Genomic DNA, 27,037 nt, shown 5'->3' with positions numbered 1-27,037 from the left:
TTTGACAATTCTTAAAGCTGTGCTTTCAAGGCCTTTTCATGTGAAGCACAGCCAACATTCTGACAGCCACAGGCAGCTCTACTTCAGAGAAGGGAATAAACATGCTCAGCACTTCTCAGAACAAGCTGGGAGTCCAAATTAAAGCAAGTCCTTCTGGTGTAGCTACAACCTTGACATAATGTGCTACACACCTGAATCTGATATCCCACAGTCTCATGCAAGATAATACCCAGCAGCACAAGAGGGAATCAGAGGTCAGCACAGATGCACTCTGAAATCCAAGCTGCTCTGGATACTCTGATTGTCACTCACTTTACAATAAGTCTCATCAGGTCTTCTCGTGTGGCTGTTTTAAAGAGGAAAGCTTGCGTACGCATGATTATAAGTATGGTTTACCTTAAGTGTAGGCAGGGCTGAGTGTACTACCGCCTGCTCTGGAGAGTAGTCTCCAGCAAGATGTAGTTATCGATCTATTCATGAGTGACCTTCAGACACTCATGGCCACAGGCAATTGCTTGACTGATGAAGGAGAGAAGGAGCCTGAGTCCACCTCCAGCACAGGCCAACACATGCTGGACACATTTCATACCTTAACCTAAATGAATTCCAAATGTGATATGGTTTTTGGTGGAATGGGGAAACAAAATTAAACAAAATTATATTTGAAAACCACATCAGCAATGCAGATCACGACTATTCCCTGTGGGATGAAATTTGGTGATCTAATATCTGCTCGGCTGTAGGCTATAGTGGTCATTACTCGTTTTCTCTCCATAAATACCCTCATCATAGGTAGCTCTGGAAGTTTAGATGGCAAATGACATTAAATTAAGCAATGAGTCCCATACCTCAGGATTTTTTGAATTACTGGCTGAGACATAGCCTGATGAGTTCCCGTCATTTTTGCCTCAGAAAAGATTAAACATATCCGGAGGGTGGATATATTTAGGATCTGATAATCACAACAAGTAGGCCATTGTTCCCTGCAAAACACTGTAATCTCCTGACTGAAAACAACCACGGTGTGGTAAATGTTGTCTTTTACGCACAAGAGACAATTAGGATTTACGCACGAACAGCGCGCAGGGAGCTGAAATGTGAAGAGAGAAGAAGGTTTGGGTTGCCAGATAAGCAGACAGCATTAGTGCATTAACTGTCACTTTCCAAAAGCTCCCAGCTGTCAAAAGGTTTCCTAGCAACAGGCCAGCGCCTCGGTCCACAAACTATGAGGACGGAGATCAGCCTTCACCGTACGAACGAAATAACCCTGTTGCATCCATCACACAGCGCACTCAAGACAATCCACACCGCATTATATTCACAGCACCTTACGGCTTTGCAGGAATTTACATTATTCTGCTCCCTCTTAATGTGCCACCAGCTTACCCACCTCATATGAATGTGTTATGAGTCAGTCCCGTCCCTTTTTGGCGGCGCCTCCGTTACAAATGTCATTTGATGTCCGAGGTGGTCCCTTTTACGACGGCGGCGAAAGGAAAGAAGAAGCGCAACGGCGAGCAGATGCGCTCAGTTGTCACGGTCACTTTATTGGTTACACTGTAGCACCTAAATTGTTACATAGTAACCCCGCCTCTACACGACGGTCACATGAATGTGGACAAGTAGAGGATACGGCGCCTCCAGGTGGATAATTGCGAAATGGCAAAATGTGTGTATGTGTGTGCATTGTACATACAGTATCATAGGCGTCTGTCGGGACACCAGGGGTCCTCGTAGGACTTCCAGGGGGTCTACAGCAAAATGAGTAATAGTTGTTAATGTCACTGTATCATTAATGACTGTCTACAATGAAACACACCCTGTAATGTCTTACAGCGTCAGTGTTCTAATGGTTACCTTTATGTAGGCTATTTTTTTTGACAATTTCCCAGGATAAGTCTATAGCAATTTCATCTGTGGTAATATTTATTTCATTGGCTGTAGCCCACTGTTGTTTTGACATTTTTAGGTATCTCTTAAGGCATTACTGGGTTATACTAGTCATTTTAAAGAACTTTTTTTATATATATAAATCTATGACTTCCATCTAGTGGCATTTAAGAAAACTACACCAGTAACCCTATCCTCACCTGCTCATCTCCATGAAAAAAGCGATAGCACCTAAATCCAGAGTTTAACAAAACATGTTCAGTGTATACTGACTGAAAGATACAAGTTGATTTCTCTCTAACAAACTCATAAAATAATGTGCTGCCTGTCATCCATTATAGATCAGATATCCCGTCTGTCAGGGATCGTCCCATCGCTCATCTGCCATCTGAGCAAATACTGCCCTCAACTGCCCTGCTGCCCTGCAACTGTGCAGTGGTTCCCAACCTTTTTGCCCCGTGACCCCTTAAAATAAAGCAAAGTCTACCTGGGACCCCTCATCACATGTTGCATTGTGTAGCAGTGAAGTTACCGATTATTGTCTTAATTCATAGGTTAATCGTTTTGTCCACAAAATGTCCGTTGAAAGTTTCCCACAGTCCAAAGTTACATCTTTAAATGTCTAGTTTTGTCTAACAGTCCAAAACCCAGTTATTCAGTTTATCATCGTGTTCGTCAAAGGAAAGCAATAAATCATCACATCTGAGAAGCTGAAACCAGCTCATTTTTTCATTTTTGCTTTTAAATAATGACTAAAACGATTTTTCAATTATCAAAATAGTTGCTGATAATCTCGTCGATCGACTAATCTTGCAGCTCTAGAAAGAGGATTTTATTTCATTGGAATAGCTTTTAGAGGCTTGAGGAAGTAAAATACATTAATCCACAATAAATAAAGCATAAATTAGAAGAAAGTTTTTAAAAATCGCATTTTTGTGTGTCCAAAATATGTTTTGTTTTTTTCTGTCACCCCTTTGATTAATCTAGCGACCCCTTGTGGGGGTCCCGACCCCCAGGTTGGGAACCACTGGTCTAGTGTACTGTTGGTGCATTCAAGTGCAACAGTGAAAAATGCTATCTCTATTTCCAGTTTAAAAGGCTCCTGCTGATTCTACAGTAGGCCTATGTGAGCGCTCATTTCGTTTTTGATGCAGCACACTCACTTTCCAAAAGTGTAAATAACTATGAAAACATATCTATAGTTGTACGTTTTTTATGTGAAAGACATTGATTTAAATGGCTATTTTCTGTTTGTTTTTTAGTTTTAAATGTGTAATCAACGCATCATAACTGTTGACACGGGCTCATATGTGTTATAACAAAATTACGACATTTCCAACTGTCGTGAAAGCAGCATCAGTTCAGAGCAGCCAGACAAGAAAAGACGGACGGACTGTGTGTCGGAGCTTATCGCAGGAAACACGCTACCAAATTCCCCAGAGTTTCCCCGAAGAGTATCCATGTAGTCAGCTGTTACATGAACTCAGTTCATGACAGTTGGGGGTAAGTTTTTTGTGTTTCGTGTTTCCCCCCTCATAGTTTTCTAACTTTCTTGTAGCTACCGAAGTTGACTGGGGCCCCCTACCCATGGCAGCAACCGAGGCAGGGATGTTTACTGTACTCCCTGCCGCAGCTGGCGTGTAATTTACGGGAAAACGGTGAAAGAGCCCGCGGCAGAAACCAAGTTAAGCTGCAGGAATATGCTAAGTATAAGGAATATGATATGAATTAGTTGAATATGTTTTTACTCACCTGTATATGTCAGCTTCGTTGTTGGTAGTACGTGCCAAGCATTTGTTTTGCTACTCATTTGCTAATATGCTAACCGAAAAGTTTATGCTAATAATCAGCCAAAATTGCTTTACATTAGCATTTCAGGTCAGCTACAAGAACTTCCAGGACTTCCACCCACACTGTAGTGAATGTGGTTACTGTACATATAAACAGGGATGTGGTAATACTAAGCAAACTCTTGGCACCAGTGATAAATATCCTATTAAAAACACCTATGTAAACAATAAGGAGTGATAAAAATACCATATGTTTACACAAAGAACTGCATAGTGATTGCTATGATATATATTGCAAAATGGTCAAGATTTAAGGGTTAACATTTAGGTGGATTGACCTTTTATACACCATTTTATGAATTAGTGTATTTAGCTTATTTGTATGGGACAAGTGCATATGGTGGTATATATATCCACAACTAATACCCAACACTTGTCCTTTATAAAATTACTAAGCACAGCAACCTAAACCTACTGATATTGTGTTTTTGTGTTCGCTGGGCTGTCAGCCATTCAAGATTTGTCTTGAATGTGAAACTGTGACACTTTTATGTGAAGTTTAATGTGCATCGACAAGCCGAGACTCATTCGACTGAATCAGCCTGGATCTGTAGCATTCCCCACCCTGTGTAAGTGCATGCACTTAAGAGTCTGCACAGGGATTGACTGGATTTTGGTCCCTTAAATCCATCTAACTGATTCATCTCAAAGCAGCGCTTGCCAAACTGGAGCCTGGGACCTCAAGGGACCAGTAGGAGAAATATGAGGAGTAATTAAATTTAAACCTGATAGCACAATGAGGGATTGTGTGTTAAACTGCTTTGATGATAGAGCTACAGCATGTCTCTATCCTGAAGTTCTGTTGTAAGTACAGCAGTAATCTACTACAAAAATCTTCTCAGCTAGGTTTCCTGAAGACAAATCTTAGCAAAATGTGGTTGTGGTCCAAAACACACCGTTCAAAATAAGCTTAAGTCCTTGTGTAGCTGAATATATAAACCCAGTTCTGTATATTTTTCCTTCCTTTCAGAGATGTGAGATTCCTATCTGTGACAGCACATGCTGACCAAACAGGGGACTAATGGGAAAACTTTACCTGCTGCTGCACCCGCCGTCTCCACTGACATGACCCCAGGAGAAGTGGAACGGGGATGACACTGTGAGCCAGGGGGATTCAACATTTGGGCCAAGATATCCTCACACTGAGCCAAAAAGAAACTCGTTCTAGTTTACACCAGTAAAGAAAATACACTCACTGAGACACATTCCCAATCAGCCAACGCAATGCTGCTGCCAGGACCACTGTGGGTGTGTCTGGCACTGTTATGGCTTGGAGGCTGCAGTGCCCACAGCCTGTTTACCTGTGAGCCAATCAAAGTGCATCGTTGCCTGGGGATGCCATACAACATGACTTTCTTTCCCAACATGATGGAACACTACGATCAGGATATTGCTGCCAGCAATATGGAGGTGAGTCCTCTTGTCATTACCTCCAACTTTTATTTATTACCACTAAGGTAAGGCCAATATATCAATTTGTTGATATATTTTTTTGAGTTATTTGCTGCCAATACAATGTATTTCATTTTTCCTGAAGACAGATTCATGAAATAGTCAGCAAAATCTGCAGTGACATTTTATCTTGTATGCACATTTTATTCATCGTTCACTTGTGATTTCAATAATTAATTCTTAATTTACAGGCCTAACGTGTTCAAGATTTTCCCCTGCCTCTCATAGTAGTTTTGGCCACTTCACTAAACCCCTTAAACTTTAATAACTATTTTCAATAAAGAGCTGGAACAAGGTTGTACAGAATATACTGTACATATTGTCAACTAAGATTATTTTTCCAACCTTAAAGCGTGTTCAAAAAAGGGAGGAAACTGTATGTTAATGGAGTAAACAGCTGCTAACCCACCTCAAAGAATCACATTAGTCTGGGTTTCTGTGGACTGTTATTATATTGTATTTATATTGGCCAGTGATGTAAAAAAAAAGCTTCCTCAATTCAAATCCTAGTCACATTTAAAGATAATGAATATCATGCCAAAATAATTGCCTGTTATTAGTGCTGTTAGTGGCTTCAGTCTTTAAATGTCAGTCTCTCTCAGTATTGATTGAACCATAATTACCATTTTGTAATGGTCATCAACAGGCACACACAGTGTACCCGCCACAGTTAGTCCACATATCACAGCTAATTATTATTGAGCACTGTCTAGTAACACAAATGTTGAAACCATGAATCTGTACAGTTCAGTCTTGAATTCTCACAATCATAATCCTGTTAAAGGATAAAAAAAAAAAAAGTGTGGAAGCGGTGCCAACTCAGCAAGTGTTGATATAACAGGAACAAAAATTAGCACTAGTTAGCCTAGCTTGCTAACCTCCACATCCCAAGTGGACTACAAACATTATGAGTCCTCCAAAATGTTATAAGGGGATAGACGTCTCACAAAAAAACATATTACATGTATTAGCCTATATGTTCATAGTCTATACAAACACCACAGAAGTTGACAGTGCGTCTCCTAGCAACACCGACCCTCGCTTAGAAACACTGACTCAGAGGGTTGAAGCTTAGACACTATTTCTTCAAGCGCGTCCAAAAACAATAAGTGAGTGAGAGTCATCTGCATTTCTTTTTGTAAAAATCTTGACTAATGCAAATTTAGTCACTGGTCTAGCTCAATGTAAAATTGTGAATGATGTAAATGGTGTGTGAGTGGACTCTGTTATATTGTCTGTGTTGTCTTATCTCATGGCTACTAACATGTGTTCTGTTTTCTTCTGCCTATAAACCCGATGTTGTCTTGCGTCTCTCCTCAGCGGGGGACTCAGTTTCTCTAGTAGTTGCATCCTGTATCCTGGCATTCCTTAAGGCCAGAGTTTGAGTTACACATGTTTGGTATGAGAGTGTTGAGCATGAACAGCGATCTGTTGAAGGAGTCTTTTGTGTGGCATCTGGCAAAGGTATAGGCTTCTTATTTCACAGCAACCTTGGCCACGGGCAACTTCATCGACTTTGTTGTGTGGGGCCTTTGATTTCTGCAGGAAGGGGAGGGACACGCCCAGTCTCACACAAAGCCTACCCTGCATACCACAATGAGTATTCTCTCTCTGTTAATCACTCACTCATTCCCCCCCCCCCCTACACAGTCTTACCTCCACGGTCCTGTCTCCCAGGTGACAGGCTTACACTCTGTGGCCTACATTCAACATTACATAGTACACATAGCTCTCTTTGAAAGTATGCAATGATTTATCGCAAATCCCCAACACTGTAATCAAGCAGGCTTCTGCCTTAGCCTGGGCTCAGTCCAGCCTATCAGTAGGATTTTCCGGAGGAGGGCTAACCTTTTTCCGCCCTTGGTTCTAGACTCCACCAGTGTTTACCAGCTTTCAAAACAGAAAAGTTTGAATAGAAAGAGAATGAAAAGAGTAATTGACATATTGTAACAGACAGGTAGCACTTGCAAGTCTTAAAAGTTTCAGCAAAAGTTTGAAAAGCGAGTGTTTAGCCATGTTTGTGAATAATTTAATCCTTTCGTGTGAGCGAGTCAGCTCAACCTCTGAAGGTTTTGAAGGTTTCTGAAAGTGGGGCAGTTTTTACAGTAGTTCTGCCGTAAAGCAAATAAAAGGTCAGATTGTTGAGCAAGAGGAGCTCATTGAGAAGGAGTCCAGGACCTCCACGGGAGAGAAACAAGGACGCTTACTGTCAGAGGGGGCAAGCCCAGGCCCCAGAGATGTGGGCCTACTGCCAGACTGGATTTCAGGAGGGAAAAAAAAGGAAAGATTGAATAGTGGACTGTGTCGGAGTGTCTCTGTGTGTTTTGTTTTGTGTACAAATATTCAGTCTGTCTGTGTATTGGCATTGGACTGTCTCAGAGGACTGAGACAATAGAAGTTCTGAGTGAACAAAGTATGCCACCTGACAAACACACATGCAATAGACACACTAGTACCGTGGCTCCTCAGCAGCCTGACCTTTCAACAGCTCCGTGCTTTCCAGACCTCTTGGCCTGTCTTAGTGTGTTTCCAAACGTCCGAGCACTCATTTCCCATTTCCTGCCACCTATGCTGCAACACCACCCCCCAGTTCCCAAGTTCTTGACCGGTTTGTTGAAATGGAGGAAAACGGTTCCCAGCCAGTGAATGGTCCCTTTGTGTGGCGCTATAGAGCTCTGTAGCTCAACAAAATGAAGTTAATACTCGACTGTAAAGCAGTGGTTACCAACCCTTTTGGCTTGTGATCCCTTAAAATGAAGCAAGTGGACTTGTAACCCATCATCAGCAGCACTATATGCTATATATGGAATTGACAAATAATTTTTAGTCTGAAGAGGTCAAATTATCCAGTTCAGTTCACAAGAAAAATCATTCTGGCATATAGGGCTCCATAGGCAAACCACAGGGGAAATTTTTTTTTTCTGTTTTCAAGCTGTGGGTTGCCTCTTCAGAGGTTTTTTCATGATTGTACAGATTGCTGCTGTCTGCTTGGAATGGTCAAATGTTTACCTGGGCTGAAAACCAATGTTTAAATGCAACATTTCCACACACTGCTGGCTGCTGCCCCAGCCTATGTAGTGGAGTTAATGTATACAGTGACAAAGAAGAGCAGAGCAAAAAATGTTGGATTCGTCATTCTGGGCAGACTGTAGACATGTGTTAGATCACAAAAAAAAACCTTTGAAGATGTAACCCTCTGCTAGACAAAGGCTAAGATATGTCGATTGGATTTTTGCATAGAGAACATTGAAAGATTTGACCAACTCATGGAGTAACATGATGTCACAAATGGGGCTAGCAATCCCTCAGCTTTATTGTGTGACCGCTTTGGGGGTCCAGACCGAGATTTCTTAAATGTAATTAAATAAAACTTGGACACATCCTCTAATACTGCTCATGTTGTTTCAGTTTTATGTCATGAAGACTTTGACAGGGTCAGAATGCAGACATACCCCTTTATGCATAATAAAAGGTTATAAATGTACAAAGTGCGTATCTGCACTTACCTAATAAACTTAATACATACAAAGTGAGTTTATGTACTTAATTCAAGCAGGAATAACAACCACAGCTGTAATGTTGTCACAGTCATTTTGATCATAATTTAATTTATCTTTTCCCAGCCATTCATGCCCCTGGCCAACCTTCGCTGCTCTCCAGATGTACACCACTTCCTGTGCCAGGCCTTTATCCCAGCATGCTCCGAGGAGAACAAAGTGATCCGTCCGTGTCGAGAGCAGTGTGAGACCGTTCTATCCGACTGCGAGGAGAACATCCGAATCTTCGGTATCAGCTGGCCTCCCGAACTACAGTGTGACCAGTAAGAAAACCACAATTACACACAATCCACAAAAGCAGCAGCAGTGGTTCTCGATCGGTCCATTTAAGGATGTTTTTTTGTCCTCTAGATTGGACCCATGCGGCTCGGATGGTTCTGAGCTTTCTGCAACCACCCCGATGAGCTCTGCATCAGCTAAGAGGGACCTGGGCTTCTGGTGCCCACTGCAGCTGAAGACCAAGCCAGGCCACGGCTCATCGTTCCTGGGCGCCCAGGACTGTGCTCCACCTTGCTCCAACATGTACTTTAAACCCCACGACATCGACTTTGCCAAGAGCTTCATCGGCGTGTGCTCCATTATCTGCCTGGGCGCCACACTCTTCACCTTCCTCACTTTCCTCATCGACGTGAAACGTTTCCGCTACCCCGAGCGTCCCATAATCTTCTACGCCGTCTGCTACAGCTTTGTCTCGCTCATATACTTCATCGGCTTCCTGCTGGGGAACAATGCAGCCTGCACCAAGGCAGCCCATCCTGCCGGTGTGGATACAGTGGTGCTAGGCTCTCAGAGCAAAGGCTGCACTCTGCTTTTCATGCTCCTCTACTTCTTCTCCATTGCTGGGATCGTCTGGTGGGTCATACTCACCATCACCTGGTTTCTAGCTGCCGGACCCAAATGGAGCTGTGAGGCCATAGAGAAAAAAGCGGTAAGATTTAAAGGATGTGTTTTTGGCATTTTTGCCTCAGAAGGAAGCAACAGAGCAGAGAAGACAACAGGGGGGAGATGGTAGGAACCCCAGTTTGAACCAAGAGTGCCAGTCCACATTTTAAAATACTCACATACAGCACTTGAAATGAATGTACATATTAAAAATTGATTGAAAGTGTTTGGCTGCAGGCTTTTAACAATGTTGCCAGCTGTTGAAAGGTTTTTGTGTCCTCTGTCTTTAGGTGTGGTTCCACTCTGCTGCCTGGGGCATCCCCGGAGCGCTGACTGTCATGCTGCTGGCTCTCAACAAGGTTGAAGGGGACAACATTAGCGGGGTTTGCTTCGTGGGACTCTACGACCTGGACGCCCTGCGCTACTTCGTTCTGGCTCCTCTGTGTGTGGGCGTCATAGTCGGCCTCTTCCTCATCCTGGCAGGCATCGTTTCTCTCAACAACGTCCGGCAGGTAATCCAGCACGACGAGCGCAACCAGGAGAAGCTGAAGAAGTTCATGATCCGCATCGCCGTGTTCAGCTGCCTCTACCTGGTCCCGCTGGTCACCCTGTTGGCGTGCTATACCTACGAACAGAGTCACCGCAGCACCTGGGAGAATACCTGGATCAACGACCGCTGTCAAGAGTACAGCATCCCCTGCTCCTACAAGGTAGCTGAGGCTTATTCACTCACTGAAGGTTTTCATGGCTCCGAACAAGTTAAGGCCAAAGGACAGATTAGAATAGACTTTACAACTTGCTTGGTTGACCATATAGTTGAGTAGAGTAGAAAAACTTTGTCCTGTCAGTACTGTTAGCACAGACACACCTGTGTTGATCAAGTGAACCTCTTGGCCTAGGCTGATCACATCATTTAACAAAAATGCGACACACAAAATGTTAAAGTAATCAAAGTCAAAACAAAGGAAATGCCACATAAAAAGTCTTTCAGGGCACTGTCTCCAGAATGACTTTGTGCCATACATATCCATTCCAGAAAAGAATGCCTCTGCAGCTAAAAGCACTTTCCTGAGCAACACTCACTCCAATTTGCTCTTAAAATGAAATGAGCCGTTATATGTGTGTGCCCAAAGGAGAAGTGCAATGTCCAATGTAAAATTTGAAGCAACTACCTACAAATATTTATTGCAGCTTTTTAAAAAGAGTCCGGACATTCACGATAAATTTGTGTTTATTTTCCCCCAAAGACAGGGCAACTAACAGAGCCAAAACAGAATATGTAGCATTCAATGAGAGGAACGACATGTACAAAAACAACAGTATATTCCATTTCTGTATACGTGTTGATTTTAAGATAGTTGTCCATTATAAACCACTTTTATTCCAAACGTGTAATGTGTAATACATGAGCTCTAATGTGTGCTACAGTACTGTGTGAAAACAGTAGAGAGAATACTTGTGGAAAGGACGGAGTAAGAGAAAAACAAACTCGTTCACTCCTTTCTTAAATGTCAGTATTTGAGGTGAAAAGTTCAAAGGCTTGATTTTAGCTTAAGTAGAAAATTGGATTTGTCAATTTACACAAACTTGCACTAGATCACAAGGATTTCATTGCAGTCTGTGTTTGTCTTTTTTTTTTCAGACAACAGAGTATGACCGTCCTGACCTCTCCTTGTTTCTGGTGAAATACTTGATGACGCTGGTGGTTGGAATATCTGCAGTGTTCTGGGTCAGCAGCAAAAAGACCTGCTCCCAGTGGGCCTTCTTCTTCAACAGGACCCGCAAGAGAGAGTAAGACCATTTTCTCTTGTCCTGTTCAAATTCAATTTCCATGAGAAACAAATATGTAGATTTACTTCACTGTCATGCTCTGTGACCCACAGTCCCATCAGTGAGAGCCGTCGGGTGCTCCAGGAGTCCTGCGAGTTCTTCCTCAAGCATAACAGCCGCGTCCAGCACAAGAAGAAGCACTACAAGCCCAGCTCCCACAAGCTCAAGGTCATCTCTAAATCTATGGGAACGAGCACCGGCGCCGCACCCACCAATGCCTCCACCACCACCGCCGCCACCACCACCAATCAAGGAACCTCCGCTCTGGGCAATCACGATCCCCACACACAAGGTTCCCTGTCTGAGATGTCAGCCAGGGAGTACCTGGACAGGGGTGCCTCCAGCCGAAGCTCCAGGCGTGGAGAGAGGGAGAGAGAGAGGGAGGGGGGAGAGAGACGTAGCAAAGGGGGAAACTCCAGTAAGGTCAGCAGCCGCTCAGAGAGCTTGCACAGAGTCCCAGACGGGAGGTAAGTGAGACAGATGAGAAATATTGTAGTTGGAATTGTTAAAATTTTGATCTTTTCAGTGCATCCCTCCCCATACCATTCAGCTAGCTTGCTCCTCACTGTTGTGAAAATGTGACTGTGTTTGTTACATTGTATGCATATACGGAACCACACCTGTATATTTAATAACTACCAATAATCTCTAATGTGGCCTGGCTGGTTTAGGATGACTCCAAAGAGCGAGCTGTCAGAGGCCAGGCAAGTTCCAAGTGGACAGCAGCATCCAGCTTTAAACCGATCACACAGCAGCAGCATCCAAGACTCCAGCCACCAACTGGTACACAAGGTGCCTGAGGAGAGCAAGGACACAAAGGACTGCAGCTGCTGAGACATCCGTCACCTAAAATTATCCGTTCAACCATCCATCCACCTTCCAAACCACTAATACAAGTGATGCTGGTTGATGTACCCGTTTCAAACCATGCACTATCATACATCATATTAGATCTATACATCTGATCATGATTGTATCGGTTAAATTGTAGTCAGTGAACGTCCATGGCCAGAAAAAGTACCTCAGGTATTAAATGTGGTATTTTGGACCAGTGTACAGAGAATCTGGGTTTTTTAGCTGAGTGTCTTAAAGCTTTACTGAGCTTTTTGCCATACACCTGAATGTTGCAGCAGCACAGCTGTATCCCAACTATACAACTACCAATGGTCATTTACTTTTATAGCATGCATTAAAAACTTCCTACTGTTTTGTAGATTTGTAGCTCAATTGTGTAGAATGCATATTAGTGAATAAATGCAATATTTATGTAAATATTCTACTTTTTTAGAAATGAAATCTTTCACTGGACTAGTCGCGACACTGAGAATCTTGTTAAGAAGGTCATGATGTTACCAAACATTCAAAGTAAGGAAAGTCTTCCTGTGGTAAACTGTTTTATTGAATGTCTTATTCCTGGAATGGAGGTTTTGTCTTTAAACCTCGTGTAGTAAAACACACTGTGTGCTACTTTTTTACCACTTTGATAAAAGGCATATTCTTAAACTTGATATTGAATTTTAGACCATGTTGAATTTATGAGTCTTCTGACAAACTTTTCTTAAAAGCTGTACTTTCATTCTATGTTTATGTCAAGTTTTCAACTTGTTTCTGTTGTACAAAAAATATCAGCAGTTTCTCTTCAAAGATGTGTCCTGTGAATTTGGATCAAGTATAGCTTTATAGTTTTTTTTTGTTTTTTTTTAAATGTGCCTTCCTTTGAGTGGTTCCTCACCTTCAAAGATCTTCAAAGAACCTACAGATGTTTAGCATGTGTGACGGTTAAACATGCTCTCGGTGTAGGTGTCATTCATATGATTTTGAATTAGTTTGAGGAAACAAATCAAACAGGCTTTGCACTATTTGTAATTAAAAGCACAAACCACTGATTTTTAAGCATGATTAGTCATAAACAAATACAAAAAAAAAAAAAGGATTTGAGACCTCGTTCAGGGTTTATTTAAAACACATGGACCATATATCTCTCCTTCAAGTACATCCAGAACTACAGCTGCAGTTATTTTAAAATCTGTCTATTTTGCTTTGTAAGGGATTCATTCTTCCCTTAACTTTATTTACCTTTTTTTGTATTTGGGAGTTACAGAACAATCCCAGTGACACTAATTAAAAGGGAATCGATGTCATTGTGTATTCTTATTCTGGCATGTGGATGGGGGTCTTGCTTATGATGTATCTAGACCTAGTGTAGTCTATGAATGCTCTTTTGTGAGCCATTTTACTGTTTTTTTATGTAGCCTATTTTGTCAATTGAATTTTGTATCAGTCCCATTTCATTTTGATAAAATACTGAATAATAAAAAAACTGGAATGTATGTGTTTTGGTCTTTATATGTAAGACAATGCTGCATGCACGCATCTAAAAGAAACATGTATAACATATGTATGCAACACATATACTGTGTGATTACTAAGTACAATATCATTATTATAACAGATTATACACCTTTAATATAACCACACATGCTAGAGAGTGGACACAAATCTGGCCATATCAGTCCCTTACATTAAAAATATGTAAAAAGCACTCTTACACTGCTTGTATGAATATCATTGAGATGTTGGGGCACGTTTTTCCTCAAAGTGCGCTCCTGTAAGTTGACTGGCTCCTTCCCGCTTGTCCTGCCCTCCTCTGGAGTAAAACTGGCTGCAGTTGGAGTCAAACTGTCGCCCCAAATTTCTGAGAAAGAGAGAGAGAGAGCACACACAGCTGTCCGTTGTCTGTTGTATGATGTCTCCTCTTGTTGCCCGCCTGCTGCTCCTTGTCTGCCTGGTTTTACCTCTTTATGGCGTGGAAAAGGTGAGAAATAGAGGATACCGAAAGGATCCTGACGCTGACAAGGTAAGAGAGATTAGAGAGGATAACCAGCAGCCGCTATCATTATTTCTAAAAGTGGATATGTGGCAAAGACTGATGCTTTGTGGCTAGATTTTGTGGCTTCTCACCGAAAAAAAGGGTCATATGAAAATATAATTATGGTCCACAATAACTTCATTGACATTTAGCGCGCTTTGTTGTATTTTTTTCTATATTAACATTCATGTGGTACTTTGCATGTTATATTTCTGAAACTCATCTTGAGATCACGTTTTCTTGTGTCATGCATTGCTTTCCCCCCAAAAAAAGTAACTTTAAACGACTGAATTCCCCAAAAAGAAAAAGAAAAAAGTTTGTGCTGATTCATCCACATGATCCACATCTAAGTTTACAGTGCAATGACTGTGTGGTCACCACTTTGGCAAAATGGCCTCCAAAATTACCTGGTACCAGCAAAAGATGAGAAATGCTGCTTTTTTTTCAAAAGCTTTTGTATAGTCAGCTGGTTCTCTGTTATTCCAGGTTTGGCTGCTCTCCAGCAGACCAGAGTGGACAGAAAAAATCCCTCACAGGAAGTTGGGGTCTGACTCACTGTCTGCCTCTCTGTGTTATCTCCCTGCCTTTCTGAGAAAAAAGTTATGTGGGTTTGATTTTGGGGGGAAATTATTGATTTTTCAACAATATTCTCAACTATTTAATTTTCAGTCAGCAGCCCCCAATCTTAGACTATCTTTGTATAGAATTACATAACATCTCTGCTGTAGGCGGAGGAACAGACTGCTTACACATTCTCACACTAATCTCCTGGGAATCAAATGAAAGAGAAACTATTATTTATTTTGTTTGGCCCCTGCAGACCTCCCTTAGGGACTCCTAGAAGTCTGCACACCCCACTTTGAGAACCAACAAAGTTCATGCATTTGCCTTTCATAATTCTTCAAAGCCATATAGTACTGCTGACATATAGTTTTCTCACCACAGTGGAAGGATATAATGAATAGCGTGTTATGTTGCCATCTGTATCTAGTGCACTGGAAATGATGCAGAAAAGCCCAACTGCACTAGACACTCTGAGGGTGGAAGATCTGCTTATTTGAACAACATGGTAATCTTAAAATCCTATCTTGCATATCCTTTCCAAATCCTTTGAATCTAAAAACTCTCAAAGCCAAGCATTATGTCCACACTGCATGCTCCGGCAGAGCTTCAGTCCTTGCTTCAGTGTTGAGTAATGCATGAAACACTAGTGATTCCACGAGCAGTTTGGGGCGAATGTCGCCTTTATGCTTCAGTTACAGTAACAGGCTGTGTGCTACTAATATTCAGCAAGGCTGGAGTGTAATTCATGCAGGCAGGCAGCACCACTATAGAAACACCAGACTGGTAGCTAATATAAAAGTCAGCTGTGTAGCAAAGTGGACAGTGGTTCCATTCATCAGACTACTTTGAAAGGTCTCCAAAAATCCAACCCATAAAACATTGGGAAGTTTCCTTAAAGTTGCTGAATATCAACCAATCCACAGTATTTTCATCATTTTGCTAGCTGCTAGCCAAGCAGTTTAGAGATTTAGTCCCGTTTTCACGAGGACAAATACCAGCTCCATTACAGCACATGCATACCAACCCGCAATCTACTGGTTCCAGTTTCCTATAGCGATGATGTCACATCTCTAGGTTGCTCCAGCATACCAACTTAATGGCTAAAACAGACGCTGAAGCATCTGTTTCACAGCAGCTGACATGAAAATACTGTAATTGTCTCTTTTTTTCAGATTCACATCATCTGAAATAGAATTTTCTACTTCACTCCAGGGATTCAAGGCTGGACAAGATGTTGAAACCGGAGCAAAAGCTCTTTGTTCTCCTCTCCTGCTTTGGGACTCTTTTGACTTAATGCCTTTTGGCCACGTGCCTCCTCACTGCTCCACAGCTGTATGCCGAGCAAAAGGCCAGCAGTGACCCAACAAAAAGCCAGACCCAAATCCTTTTGGCATCAGTGTTTGCTTAAGGGAAAGGACGCACATCTACAAGTCAGTTTGTGTCTGTCCTGACTTACAAATCACCTAATCAAAATTAAAATCCAACTAAAACTAAAAAAAGCTTCGACAGCTAACCTATAGCATACACTGCAATCTGCAGGACAAAATGTCTCTTTGAGGAACACATTACCCAATTTGTGTCTCTCTCTGTATGTGGCAGTGCAGTTTTGGCAAGCTCTGCTGTCTCTGCGTGTGTTTGTGTCTGTGTGTATTAGAGTCAGCTTGAGTAAGATGCAGCATCTGTTTAAACATAGCAGGAGATTCAGTAGGACAATGAATCACACCGAGAGATGTGCGGCCAGACAACCACTCATTTAGGCTGTCACCAAGCCTTCAGTTCCTCATTAACACACGATCTGTCCTTCACTCACTTCACAGCTTCATGGTTTAATAGTTGCTGGTTCTGTTGCTTTGCCATCATCTGGATCTCATCTGTTTTTACATTTACTTCTGCTCATAAACCAGGACCAGCCCAACAGCAGTTTTATTTGTTTATATGACTTGTAAATGAGGTTTAATCTGGCTTCTTGTCTGTGATGGTTGAATGGTTGGCAACATTTAGGTGTTTGTGGTGCATGCAGCCTAAAAACAAGGAATTTAACCCCCAGGAAGAAAGGAATGAAAACCTGAACCAGGAAATTAAATAACAATAGACTCTGTTGATGTTGTTATGTCTTCTATTCATCGTTAACTTCAACCTCTACTTCCTCTCTTCATTGTTTTTCCAGTATGGCAGCTGCATTCAGGGGCCAGCAGGAACCCCTGGCAGAGACGGTAACCCTGGGGCCAACGGTATCCCGGGAACGCCGGGTATCCCTGGCCGTGACGGGCTCAAAGGTGAGAAAGGCGAGTGCATCAGCGAGATCTTTGAAGAGCCCTGGAGACCCAACTACAAGCAGTGTGCCTGGAACTCTCTGAATTATGGGATCGACTTGGGTAAAGTAGCTGTGAGTGTCTTGGTACAGTGCATGATAGAGTTCTGACTGAGGGATGTGGGTGTTCATCTCGATTCACATAGTTATTTATTGTGTCATGCACATCCACACGTTGACTCAGAAGACACCAGACGTACCATTGCAGTGGTGAAACATTTGTCTGACAAGAACATAACTTTTTCCATATAACATGACATATTGAACAAAGAGGTTTAGCTTCTCTACAGAGAAAGGTTCCCCTCCTAAAATACAACTCAGGTTTTTAATTATCCCACCACGCAAAAGACCTATATCAAGAAGGAAAGACATTTTAATAAAAAGTGTAGCCCTTAAAAATCATTTAACAGCCAATAAAATATGAACTGAATTTTTTCTGCAATATCCCAATATAACCAGCTGCCTTTGTCTGTAGCTAATGCTAATGTTTCTGAATATAACTGTACACACAGAAATCTTTAACTTTTAGTTAAATTGTTCGTCATATAAGGCTTTAGTTGTTTTTAATGACACAATGTGTACGTAATTTGTGTTTGTACTGAACATCATTTTTCCTTATACATAAAGAACAGTTTGCATTGTGCATCATGAATATTACATTGTAGCCTGCTACTGTTCAGTCATATTCAAAAGCCTGTCTAAAGACAAATCATCTCATATTTATATCTGACATTTGGAGGTTCCCATCCCATATGATGGCCACCACTGATGGCCAGAACTGGTGAAAACCAATGAACACCCAGAAACAACCTAATAGCTCTGTAATGACTTATTTACTATGTGGATGTTCAAAGAACCCCCAAAAGCCAGAGACATAATCTGAAATAGGACACACACTTATAGAGTTGTAGAAAGGTAATCTCAGATCCTTAAATTGAAAAATGCTCGTCTTTGCTCGGCACTGATTGGAGCATTCTACGTGTGAATTAGCTAAAACACCAACACCCAAAATAATGTTTATGGTCAGTATATGACAGCACCGTTGAACCAAGATAAATGTAATTGCACTTTTTGCAACCAACTGTTTTTTAAAATGTACTATCTGTGCTTTGTCCTGGTGTCAGGATAATTATCTGCATAAAATGGTATGCCAACAATGAAATCATCTACTTTAACCTCAAGTTTACAAGATTTAATCTGAGGAGTTAAATTCACATAAATAGAAAACAGCGTCAGGGACAACACGTATCCTTGCCTCACTCAAAATTATTGGTGAAACCGTCCCGTCCTGAACTCATTAACTTGAACCCAGACAACAGCTGCTTGCTAAAAAAAACAAAACTTAATGGCAGCATAAAATTTTACATCCACACCTGAAGTTGACAATCACTTAAATGTTAAAACACATGCAGCCTCCGCAATGCATTTAAGCAGTACAAACTCTCTTCTTTGCTGTGTTGCAGGACTGTACGTTCACTAAGATGCGTACAGACAGCACCCTCAGAGTCCTCTTCAGTGGTTCCCTCAGACTCAAGTGTAAGAGCGCTTGCTGCCAGAGGTGGTACTTCACCTTCAACGGAGCAGAGTGTGCAGCACCTCTGCCCATAGAGTCCATCATCTACTTAGACCAAGGAAGTCCAGAGCTCAACTCAACCATCAACATCCACAGAACGTCCTCAGGTAGGACTGCAGTCATAAACTTTGTAGTGCAATAAATAACTGACCCAACAATGTGTTTACAGTGCATTATTGAGGCATTAAAGGGCATATTTGTATTGAAAATATGCATCTATTTTGTGTCTTTTGTTAATAATGCCATAGTTTAAGGTAACAGTTCAACATTTTGGGAAATATGCGTATTCTCTTCTATTCTGAGAGTGAGTTTTTGTGGGAAATATGAAGCTACAGCCAGCAGCCAGTTAGTTTATCTTAGCACAAAGACTAGAAACAGAGAGAAACAGCTAGCTGGCTCTGTCCAAAGATAACAAAATTCATCTACCAGCATGTCTAAAACGCACTAATTAGCATTTGATCTTGTTTGTTCAATCCGTACAAAAACAAAAGTTAAAAAACAAGTTGCCGTTTTATGTGTGGTTATGGTCAGGAGCAGTGACAGCCAGTGAAGTCTCTGCAAGAAAACAAGAAAGCCTAGTTCCCAAAATGTCAAACTATTCCTTTAAGTGGTTGTTAAACTGCTGAGGAGTCTGGAAAGCCTTGTTAACAATTTTAAGACTTTAAAGCAAAGTCGCACACTCTTACATTTAGGTTTTGGAAAGTTCACCACTGTGTCAGAAAACATACTAATTAACACTATTTGTGTCTGTAGGCAGTTTGGGTGTTCCCTGAGATTCATTTGCACTGTCTTCTCTTCTTTCAGTTGAGGGGATGTGTGAAGGTGTCAAAGCAGGGCTGGTGGACGTGGCTGTGTGGGTGGGGACCTGTGCTGACTATCCCAGAGGTGACGCATCTACAGGGTGGAATTCAGTATCCAGGATTATCATTGAGGAACTTCCTAAATAAAACATGTTACATGAAAGGGAGCGACCAGTCCTGGTAGTATAACAGTATGTTATCTGGCTTACCAAAATCATCGGGTATGGTTTGCTGAGGCCTCACAGCATCACTGATGGTAACTTGAATGTGTGTTTTGTTGAAATACTATATTAGTTGACAGGCCTATAAACAAGAATACTGTGTCATTCTGTCTTCCAGAAGTAAACTTTGTACTGTAGCTTTTCTGCTGTTGGAATAAAGGAACCGATTTACAGACATTGTGAGAAGACATTGCCAATATTTAAACCATGTACTCACGTGACCTGTTTATATGCATTATTACTGTTAATAAAGTAATCTTTTCTAACAATTTTACTTCAATTATATGACTACTTGTAATGTTTTAGGACATGCACTTAATCCAATATGACCACAAAGTAATACATTTAATGTATTTACATGTATCAAACATGAGACAATTCAGACAAAAGCACAGCTCAGATTTTATGACAAAATGTGGTTATAAAGCAGTGTCAGTACAATTTTTGCCAGGAAACAAAGACAATGTCAGCAACAGTGTCAACTGTGGGATACATTTGTTGGTGTGTTTGAACCAAAGTACCATTCACATTGTTGAGGTTTGTTTAAAAAAAAAGCAATAATTTAAAAGCAACAAACTAATATCACCCATGCATGCAACTGGAAACCTGAGCACATTTAGATCTCTTATTTCTCTTGATAACCAGCACTTTACATACACGTCAGCATGTATTCCTTTCTGCTGACAGAAAACATCAAATGTAAACATAAATATGAAATATCTCATTGATCAGCCTCCTCTGAATAACTGACTTACACATCAGTTTTTTTGGGGGTTTTTTTTTAAAAAAAGCTACCATCACAGCAGCTGTTGCGCTACACCCCAAAGGATGTCTTACAACATACTTTTGCCAAAAATTCAAAGAATGCGATGCATCTGAACACAGTCACTGACAATCCGTAGAAAAATAATCCATCACTGATTCTGTTGCTCAGTTTGGCAACTTTTTCATTCATTTTCAGCGCAAATGAACACTTCTCACATCTGCACATTTACATGCACAGAGCACTGGCCAGTTACTGAGATAACCTGGGTTGAGTCTGATGTGTTTCCTCCTGTATCTTGGTGAAGCACCAACATGTCAGTGCGTCCTATGAGTCCATTCCTTACTCTTAGACCTCATTTACTTTGGCCCAGAAGGAAGCGAGACACGTTCTCATAAACTACAAAAGTGATGCAGCAGGCAGGTGTGACACGAATCAAATTGGGGATGATGCCTTTGTAGAAACCAATGGTGCCTTCATTCCTGCAGAGAGAGAGAAAAAACAGTAATCGTAACTTAGACACTACCCTTTTCTGCTTTTAGATATACAAAATTACATTAAGTTGGTATGTTCATGAGTGGATCAGTATCATACCTCCATGTCCGTCTGATGACATCAATAACACCATTATATCTATTGTGCTGGTCTTGCAGTCGAGCTCGCACCACCTGATATGGGTATGTTGTAGCCACAGCAAATATTTTGGATAATGCTGCCATTGCGATATATTCCAATGCGTTCTGTTAACACAGAAACAGATGGAGAATGAGAGAAGTGAGCAGAGCAGAGTAGGAAAACTGATGAGTCACTTCTTTCACTAAAAGATATCAACTGTGGGTTCATTGTTATTTAACTGAAAACTTCCAAGTTTTGTGGCTGTGTTTTATTAAACAATGAGAATGTTTCCAGACTGATTGTGACTCGTAGGGTTAAATGACTCACCAGCTTTGCTTCTGAAGGCACTTTCTTGTATTTGTTGTAGTCCCTCTTCAGCTCCTCATAGGCCATGAACTGCAGCGCTCCATGAGATGTTCCGAACAGACCAGGAACATAACCCTTCGACAAGTACAAACTCTGTCAGTCATTTTTATGTCCTGACCCTCTCACATATCCACAACAGCAAAGCCCATTGCACTGCATTGTCATGCTCCCTGCCTGCCAACTGACTGTCACTGAGGGATTTGTAACAATTATCCTGCCGGGCTAAACAGGGATTCAGATAAAGTTAATGAAGGAGGTGAAATGTAGCTTAAAATTCTCTAAGTCTTTAGCATAATTCATGAATTGTAAGCGCTCTACTACAGAAATGTGTGGTGGTGATGCCCTCTAGTGGTGATAGGGAACTGGTTCACAACTTCATCACAGCCTTGGAGGAAAAAGAGTTTGTGATGCAATTTTAGTTTTACCAATAAGCTTTCAAACTTCTAACAACTTCAGTATTACCTGCCATTGGCTAAAATAAGCATTACACTGAATGTCTAACCTTGTACAGTCCAGGCACTCCCTCATGGCGGTAGATCTTGACCAGCGCATCCATCATCCCCTTGTACTGCTTACTGGTTTGGTCGGTACTGTACTGCAACACCAGCCGGGTCTTGGTCACCCAGATGGGGTTGGTCATGGTGAGTGTAAGGATGCCTGGACAAGGACGGAGCAAAAGAAAATTGTTATAGACAACATGGAAAAGTGGCCAGCTTTCCCAATTACATTCATCGGCTACTTTATTAGATACACATGCTTGTTAACACACACAGCCAAACACTGAATCAACTGTGTGCTTGAAGAGGTTCAGTTATTGCTAATGAAAATGGAAAATTGACGTGATAAAGTCAGGATGTGATGGCTGTTGCCAGACATTTCAGACAGGCTAAACTGCTCTGCTGTGATTTTTTGCACATTACAGTAAGTAGAGTTCACAGAATATGGGATTATAAACATCAATACATGCTGAAACATCCTCTACATGAGAGGACGTCAGGGGACAAAACTCAATTTGACAACAAATTCAATTTGTCAACCTTTAAGCAGAGGGTTTCTACATTATAGTGACAAAACATGATACTGGGGTCAATTCTTCTCAGCACAGAACAAGAGTTTTTGGTGTTCACACAGTTGAAAAATGTCAGCTGGTCGAATGTATCTTGAGATCTGTTGTAACAAAGTGATAACAGGGTCACATATTTACATTAACTTCATGATAACATGGATCCAGTTTGGCTCTTTTCAAAATTACAAGCTGGTAAATGCTATTTACTGACTCACATATCATCAAAGCACATTTTTTTTCAAAGTGATACATCGGTTTTTCAAAATGATGTATCATGCCAAAAAGAAAACACTCCTCATCTCATCTCTTAGTATATGACAGTCACTTCTCTTCACCCCTATATGCACAGTGGAAAGATCTAATACCTGAATCTCAAATCTGAATAATGCATCAAATAATTCAGGCTGTTTTGAAAGCAACAAGACTGGATCAAAACCTAGTATATGGCTAGAGCATGTTTGGTCAATGTGTGAATACTTGGATGTTAAATGTTTATCTGCAATTATCCGTCGTGGTCCCAGTAATATTTGTTGTTAAAGTGTAATAAAGTAGCATCACATGACATGGTTAAGCTACGTTTGAGTCAAAAAAAAAAAAAAGGCTATAAATGCAGTTGCAAGAACAAGACTTTCCACTCATATATTGGGATGTTTGATTTGAAAGAGAACTTATTTTAATTTGAATTATAACTATTCTAATTAGCCTATCTGTTAACTCCCCCTGCTCTTTCATCTGTTTAACTTGGCAGATGTCTCGTTTTTCACTCTGCGCTTTTTTTCTGCCTCTTTCCCGGTCGATGATCATAGAGGCTGTGGTGGAAACTGTAAATGAAAGTTTTGACAGCATTTTGGGTGCAAATTCAGGGGGCTTATCTCCGCCCAGTTACTGCAGTTACAGTCAAATCAAGCGCACCCACAGAGCAGCCGCCCACACTAAACTGATGTAACAGCTACAAGAGTTGCATGTTTTACCTGCAAGACTCATGTTTTGATGCTGCTGTTCATCGTTTGTGATGTGAAAACATCAGAGAAATGAAGAGTTTGCGTCCTGGTATTAGTTCACTTATAAAAATCCAAACGCACTGCAGAGCTTCTCTCCTGTCGGCTGCTGCCAGCACTGTCAGCTGGAGAGTCAATCACATTAGACAGTAGAAGAGGAGACACAGTAATGTAACTTCATCACTCAGTCATTCTCTAACAGACAATCGCGGTCATGAGTTCCTACCCAGCACTAGTCAGGTGCTGCTAACAAAAAGGTCACTGAGTGTATGATGGAAACATGACAAGAGCAAAGCAAGTTATGCAAGGATTACGCACAATAAATAATTATGCTTTGAATATTGTATTAAAATTCAGACACTACGGAGGAATCACACATTGCTACTGTGCAACACTAACACAGCGTATATTTAAATCTTATTAAGATCATTAATATTAATTTATTAATCTTATTAAAACTTATTAAAGTGTCCCAGTATCACAGCATAGAGGATTGTTTTCCTGCAGTTGAAAAGAGTAAAAAAGAAATCTCTCTCTTCCTGTCTTCACCAGCTTTTGCTGAAATATTTTGAGAAGCCTAACTTCATTTGGCCAGCAGGAAGCAGATACACGAGACCCTGTGAGAGGTCACATGTAGAGCATAACTCGGTCCTAGAATAGAGGGGGCAATGGGCTCATTTGTATCTGTCCCATGTCAGCCGAGGCCAGCTCAGAGCAGTATTATCTGGCTGTTGTTGTTGACTGTGTGCTGATTGTGTGTGGGAGTGTGTCAGCAGGGCAGCGGTGCTGGGAAACATAAGACTAACCTGCTTGGGCTGCAGACACCATGTGTTCTGTGGCGCTCAGTTCAGTCTGACGGCCTTCCTTTATGTATGATTTGATTGCATTGTAGCTGTGGGGAAGATAGCGTGGGAAATAATGCAGGTTACACACACACACATCATTTTAAATGTCACAACTTTGAATGAAAAATAGTATGATGATGCATGCATGGTCCTGCAGGTTTATTAGCTTACGTACAAAAAAAAGTAGAGACCCCATGATGCTCCAGCACCCCAAATATTGGGTGTTACTCCTTGGTAGAGTCCTCTCAGTCCCTCCTGGTGCCAGACACTCTTCATACAGTGCAATATGCTACTGTACTTAGGTCTTAATTCTAACCCGTCACTCACTGCATTAAAAAGACATCAAAGACATTTGTTTAAATTACACTAAGTATGTTATTACAGAATGGCTTTTCCTAACAGCTGATAGACTACGCTTCCAGCAAGTACTGGTTTGAATTTCCTCACCTCAAAAAGGGCTCTATAAATAACATTATTGTTTATCATTACTCTTATATTATTATTATTATTATTATTATTATTACTAGCGTCACGTGGTACATTATGCAGCACAAACACGTCCAAGTGCACTGAAGCATACTTACTGTTATAGTGTTTAATTACAGTAGTTGGAGATTTGGCTGAACTACTGTGCTTCTAGGGTGATTATCTCTACCCCGAATTTAACATAAAACCTAAATCATTTCTAAATGGAATCGGGTTAAATCATAGTAGCATTGTACCTTCAGCAATAAGGAAATCAGTTTTAAATATCAGATTTCTAAGCGGAGTTCTGCATCAATTTGTTTCCATTCAAAGAAAAGAAGTGACAGGTTCATAGCTCTTGAAGCTCCTAACTAGCAGTAAACTATGTCATTGCAGATTATATTATTACAACATACAATCATTAATAGTTGCATTTCATACCTGCAAACCTGATTTTGACCAGGTCTAGAGGGTGAAGCACCAGTGTTGACACCACTCCTCCACTGAGTCCCGCCACCAGGTTTTCTATCCTCACATGGCTGAAGACCTGCTGGACATGTCCGGCTAGTGACACAGCAGACACCGGCTTGTTTGACAGTCCCGTCTCTGTAACGCTGACGGTGCCGTGATTTGGAGCAGAGCCCATGTTTAAGTAACTGGTGATGAACTTAGCTAGCTCAGCTTAACCTAACCTAGCTGTGTTTACAACAAACAAATCAAACAGTTACATGACAACAGTCAGACAGCGGCAGCTGCTGCAGAAAGTAAACACGGTGTACTAACGATACTAACTACACCTGACAGTCTCATTCTCAATGAAAACCACGTTTCCGACATGTGGAGACGTTACACAAAATGTCAAGCAGCTGTACCACTGCTCGACCTTGCTGCGAGTGTCACGTGACCGTCAAAACCAATAGGAACACTTCCTGTCTTGACCTTCAAAATAAAACTATCCCGGAAAAACTATACATATAAAAAAAAACTATATTTTTGGACAAATCCAATCTTGATTCAAAAACCATTTAAAATGTACCTTATGTTCTATAGCATATAATGATGATGATTATGTACATGTCTATTAATTCTAAATTAATGTATGCAGTCTTGCTGTATATTTTTTCAGTTCAAAGTGTTTCACAGATGACTGCCAATCCGATAATAAGACAAGTGTAGACCATAAAACTGAATGAATGAATAAATAAATAAAACATTTTTAAAAAAGCTATTTGAAAACAATGCACATAAGAAATAAAAACGATGGAAATGTAATAAAATAGCTATAATAATAGTGGTAATGGTAAAATAGAGTAAAATAAAAACTATATTCAAAACTAAAATACTACTACTACTACTACTATTACTGCTAATAATAATAATAATAATAATAATAATAACAATAATAATAATAAGAAGAAGAAGAGGAGGAAGAAGAAGAAAATAGAGTGAAATAAAAGATACTAAAAAACTAGATAAAATAGATTGAAAAGACAATTATGTTTGTATTTATTATTATCATTATCATTATCATTATTATTATTATTATTGTGTCACGTTTCATTCCTAGGCAGTATTGTGTCTTCCCTCATTTTTCAAGCATTTTGGTAAAGCCAAAAAGGTGTTTTGTTATATACATACATTGACCCTTTACTACAATATGTATGAATTGACATTTCTGCCAGTAACTTTTTTCATAAATAATTAATAAATTATTCAATGAATAATTGTTTGGAAGAAAAAATCACTACATTTCCGGTCTCACTTTAGCTAAATTTTGCAACTTGATGCTTCTTTACCTGTCTGATGCAACGGCGCCCCAAGGAAGACTGAACTTACTTTTTAGTACTTTGGAAAAATGTACTGTTGGGTTCACTACATATGACAGGAATCTCTGTTCGCCGTCTCTGTTTGATTTATTTGCTTGTAGTATTTTGGCCAAATTTCATATTCACAAATCCAAATTCTTAAACAAAAAAACAAACTTTTCAGAGCTGACTGTCCATATCAAACAATAGGTCTTCAATATCTGAATGGACAAACAAAAGTATAACCACTGTAAGCTTGACATACTATTTATTTAACTTTTTTAAAATTGTTTTTTAACACAACCTTTAGTCCAC

The 27,037-nt window shown here is 40.6% G+C and overlaps 4 protein-coding genes across 6 annotated transcripts in view; 2 read left to right on the top strand and 2 right to left on the bottom strand.

Annotated features, from left to right (window-relative positions):
• The window catches only part of klhl32 (kelch-like family member 32), a 32,587-nt gene extending 30,968 nt beyond the window's left edge, over positions 1–1,619 (bottom strand). Inside the window, exon 1 of the mRNA XM_044360474.1 lies at positions 1,391–1,619. The gene's annotated coding sequence lies outside the window, so the exon portion shown is untranslated. The remainder of the gene's footprint in view (positions 1–1,390) is intronic.
• Positions 1,620–3,255: 1,636 nt separating this feature from the next.
• On the top strand, positions 3,256–13,791 carry LOC122987034 (frizzled-6-like). The gene is made up of 8 exons (XM_044358634.1): positions 3,256–3,393; positions 4,711–5,150; positions 8,816–9,012; positions 9,101–9,677; positions 9,922–10,341; positions 11,274–11,422; positions 11,515–11,928; positions 12,133–13,791. Exons 2-8 carry the CDS (start codon positions 4,965–4,967, stop codon positions 12,293–12,295), a joined length of 2,106 nt encoding a protein of 701 aa, XP_044214569.1. The 5' UTR covers positions 3,256–3,393; positions 4,711–4,964; the 3' UTR covers positions 12,296–13,791.
• Positions 13,792–13,889: 98 nt separating this feature from the next.
• On the top strand, positions 13,890–20,079 carry cthrc1b (collagen triple helix repeat containing 1b). Of its 3 annotated transcripts, XM_044358638.1 has the most exons (5): positions 13,890–14,318; positions 15,322–15,399; positions 17,062–17,280; positions 18,669–18,885; positions 19,583–20,079. In XM_044358638.1, the coding sequence occupies exons 1-5, from the start codon at positions 14,205–14,207 to the stop codon at positions 19,723–19,725; spliced, it is 771 nt and encodes a 256-aa protein (XP_044214573.1). In that variant the 5' UTR covers positions 13,890–14,204; the 3' UTR covers positions 19,726–20,079. The 3 variants fall into 3 exon arrangements, with proteins under 3 accessions (XP_044214573.1, XP_044214572.1, XP_044214571.1); XM_044358637.1 differs by lacking the exon at positions 15,322–15,399 and having other exon boundaries at positions 13,890–14,276; XM_044358636.1 differs by lacking the exon at positions 15,322–15,399.
• Positions 20,080–20,189: 110 nt separating this feature from the next.
• Positions 20,190–25,824, bottom strand: LOC122987035 (mitochondrial folate transporter/carrier-like). The gene is made up of 7 exons (XM_044358635.1): positions 25,359–25,824; positions 24,628–24,778; positions 24,414–24,499; positions 22,046–22,200; positions 21,505–21,618; positions 21,157–21,302; positions 20,190–21,044 (listed from the first exon to the last, which is right to left on the bottom strand). Exons 1-7 carry the CDS (start codon positions 25,561–25,563, stop codon positions 20,918–20,920), a joined length of 984 nt encoding a protein of 327 aa, XP_044214570.1. The 5' UTR covers positions 25,564–25,824; the 3' UTR covers positions 20,190–20,917.
• Between the last annotated feature and the right edge of the window lie 1,213 nt (positions 25,825–27,037).

Source organism: Thunnus albacares, chromosome 8, assembly GCF_914725855.1.
Source record: "Thunnus albacares chromosome 8, fThuAlb1.1, whole genome shotgun sequence".
Taxonomy (NCBI): domain Eukaryota; kingdom Metazoa; phylum Chordata; class Actinopteri; order Scombriformes; family Scombridae; genus Thunnus; species Thunnus albacares.
The sequence above is the reverse complement of the archived record's forward strand: the minus strand, read 5'-3'. Positions and strand labels throughout refer to the sequence as shown.

Bases quoted from the DNA above. Each gene is read 5' to 3' on its own strand.
- cthrc1b (XM_044358638.1), top strand. From the start codon at position 14,205: ATGATGTCTCCTCTTGTTGCCCGCCTGCTGCTCCTTGTCTGCCTGGTT. The intron at 17,281-18,668 runs GTGAGTGTCTTG...GCTGTGTTGCAG, and splicing joins TCGACTTGGGTAAAGTAGCT to GACTGTACGTTCACTAAGAT. The intron at 18,886-19,582 runs GTAGGACTGCAG...CTCTTCTTTCAG, and splicing joins CATCCACAGAACGTCCTCAG to TTGAGGGGATGTGTGAAGGT.
- LOC122987035 (XM_044358635.1), bottom strand. From the start codon at position 25,563: ATGGGCTCTGCTCCAAATCACGGCACCGTCAGCGTTACAGAGACGGGA. The intron at 24,779-25,358 runs GTATGAAATGCA...TTTTTAATGCAG, and splicing joins GGTCAAAATCAGGTTTGCAG to TGAGTGACGGGTTAGAATTA. The intron at 22,201-24,413 runs GTTAGTCTTATG...GTCCTTGTCCAG, and splicing joins GGTGTCTGCAGCCCAAGCAG to GCATCCTTACACTCACCATG.
- LOC122987034 (XM_044358634.1), top strand. From the start codon at position 4,965: ATGCTGCTGCCAGGACCACTGTGGGTGTGTCTGGCACTGTTATGGCTT. The intron at 11,423-11,514 runs GTAAGACCATTT...TGTGACCCACAG, and splicing joins AACAGGACCCGCAAGAGAGA to TCCCATCAGTGAGAGCCGTC. The intron at 11,929-12,132 runs GTAAGTGAGACA...TGGCTGGTTTAG, and splicing joins CACAGAGTCCCAGACGGGAG to GATGACTCCAAAGAGCGAGC.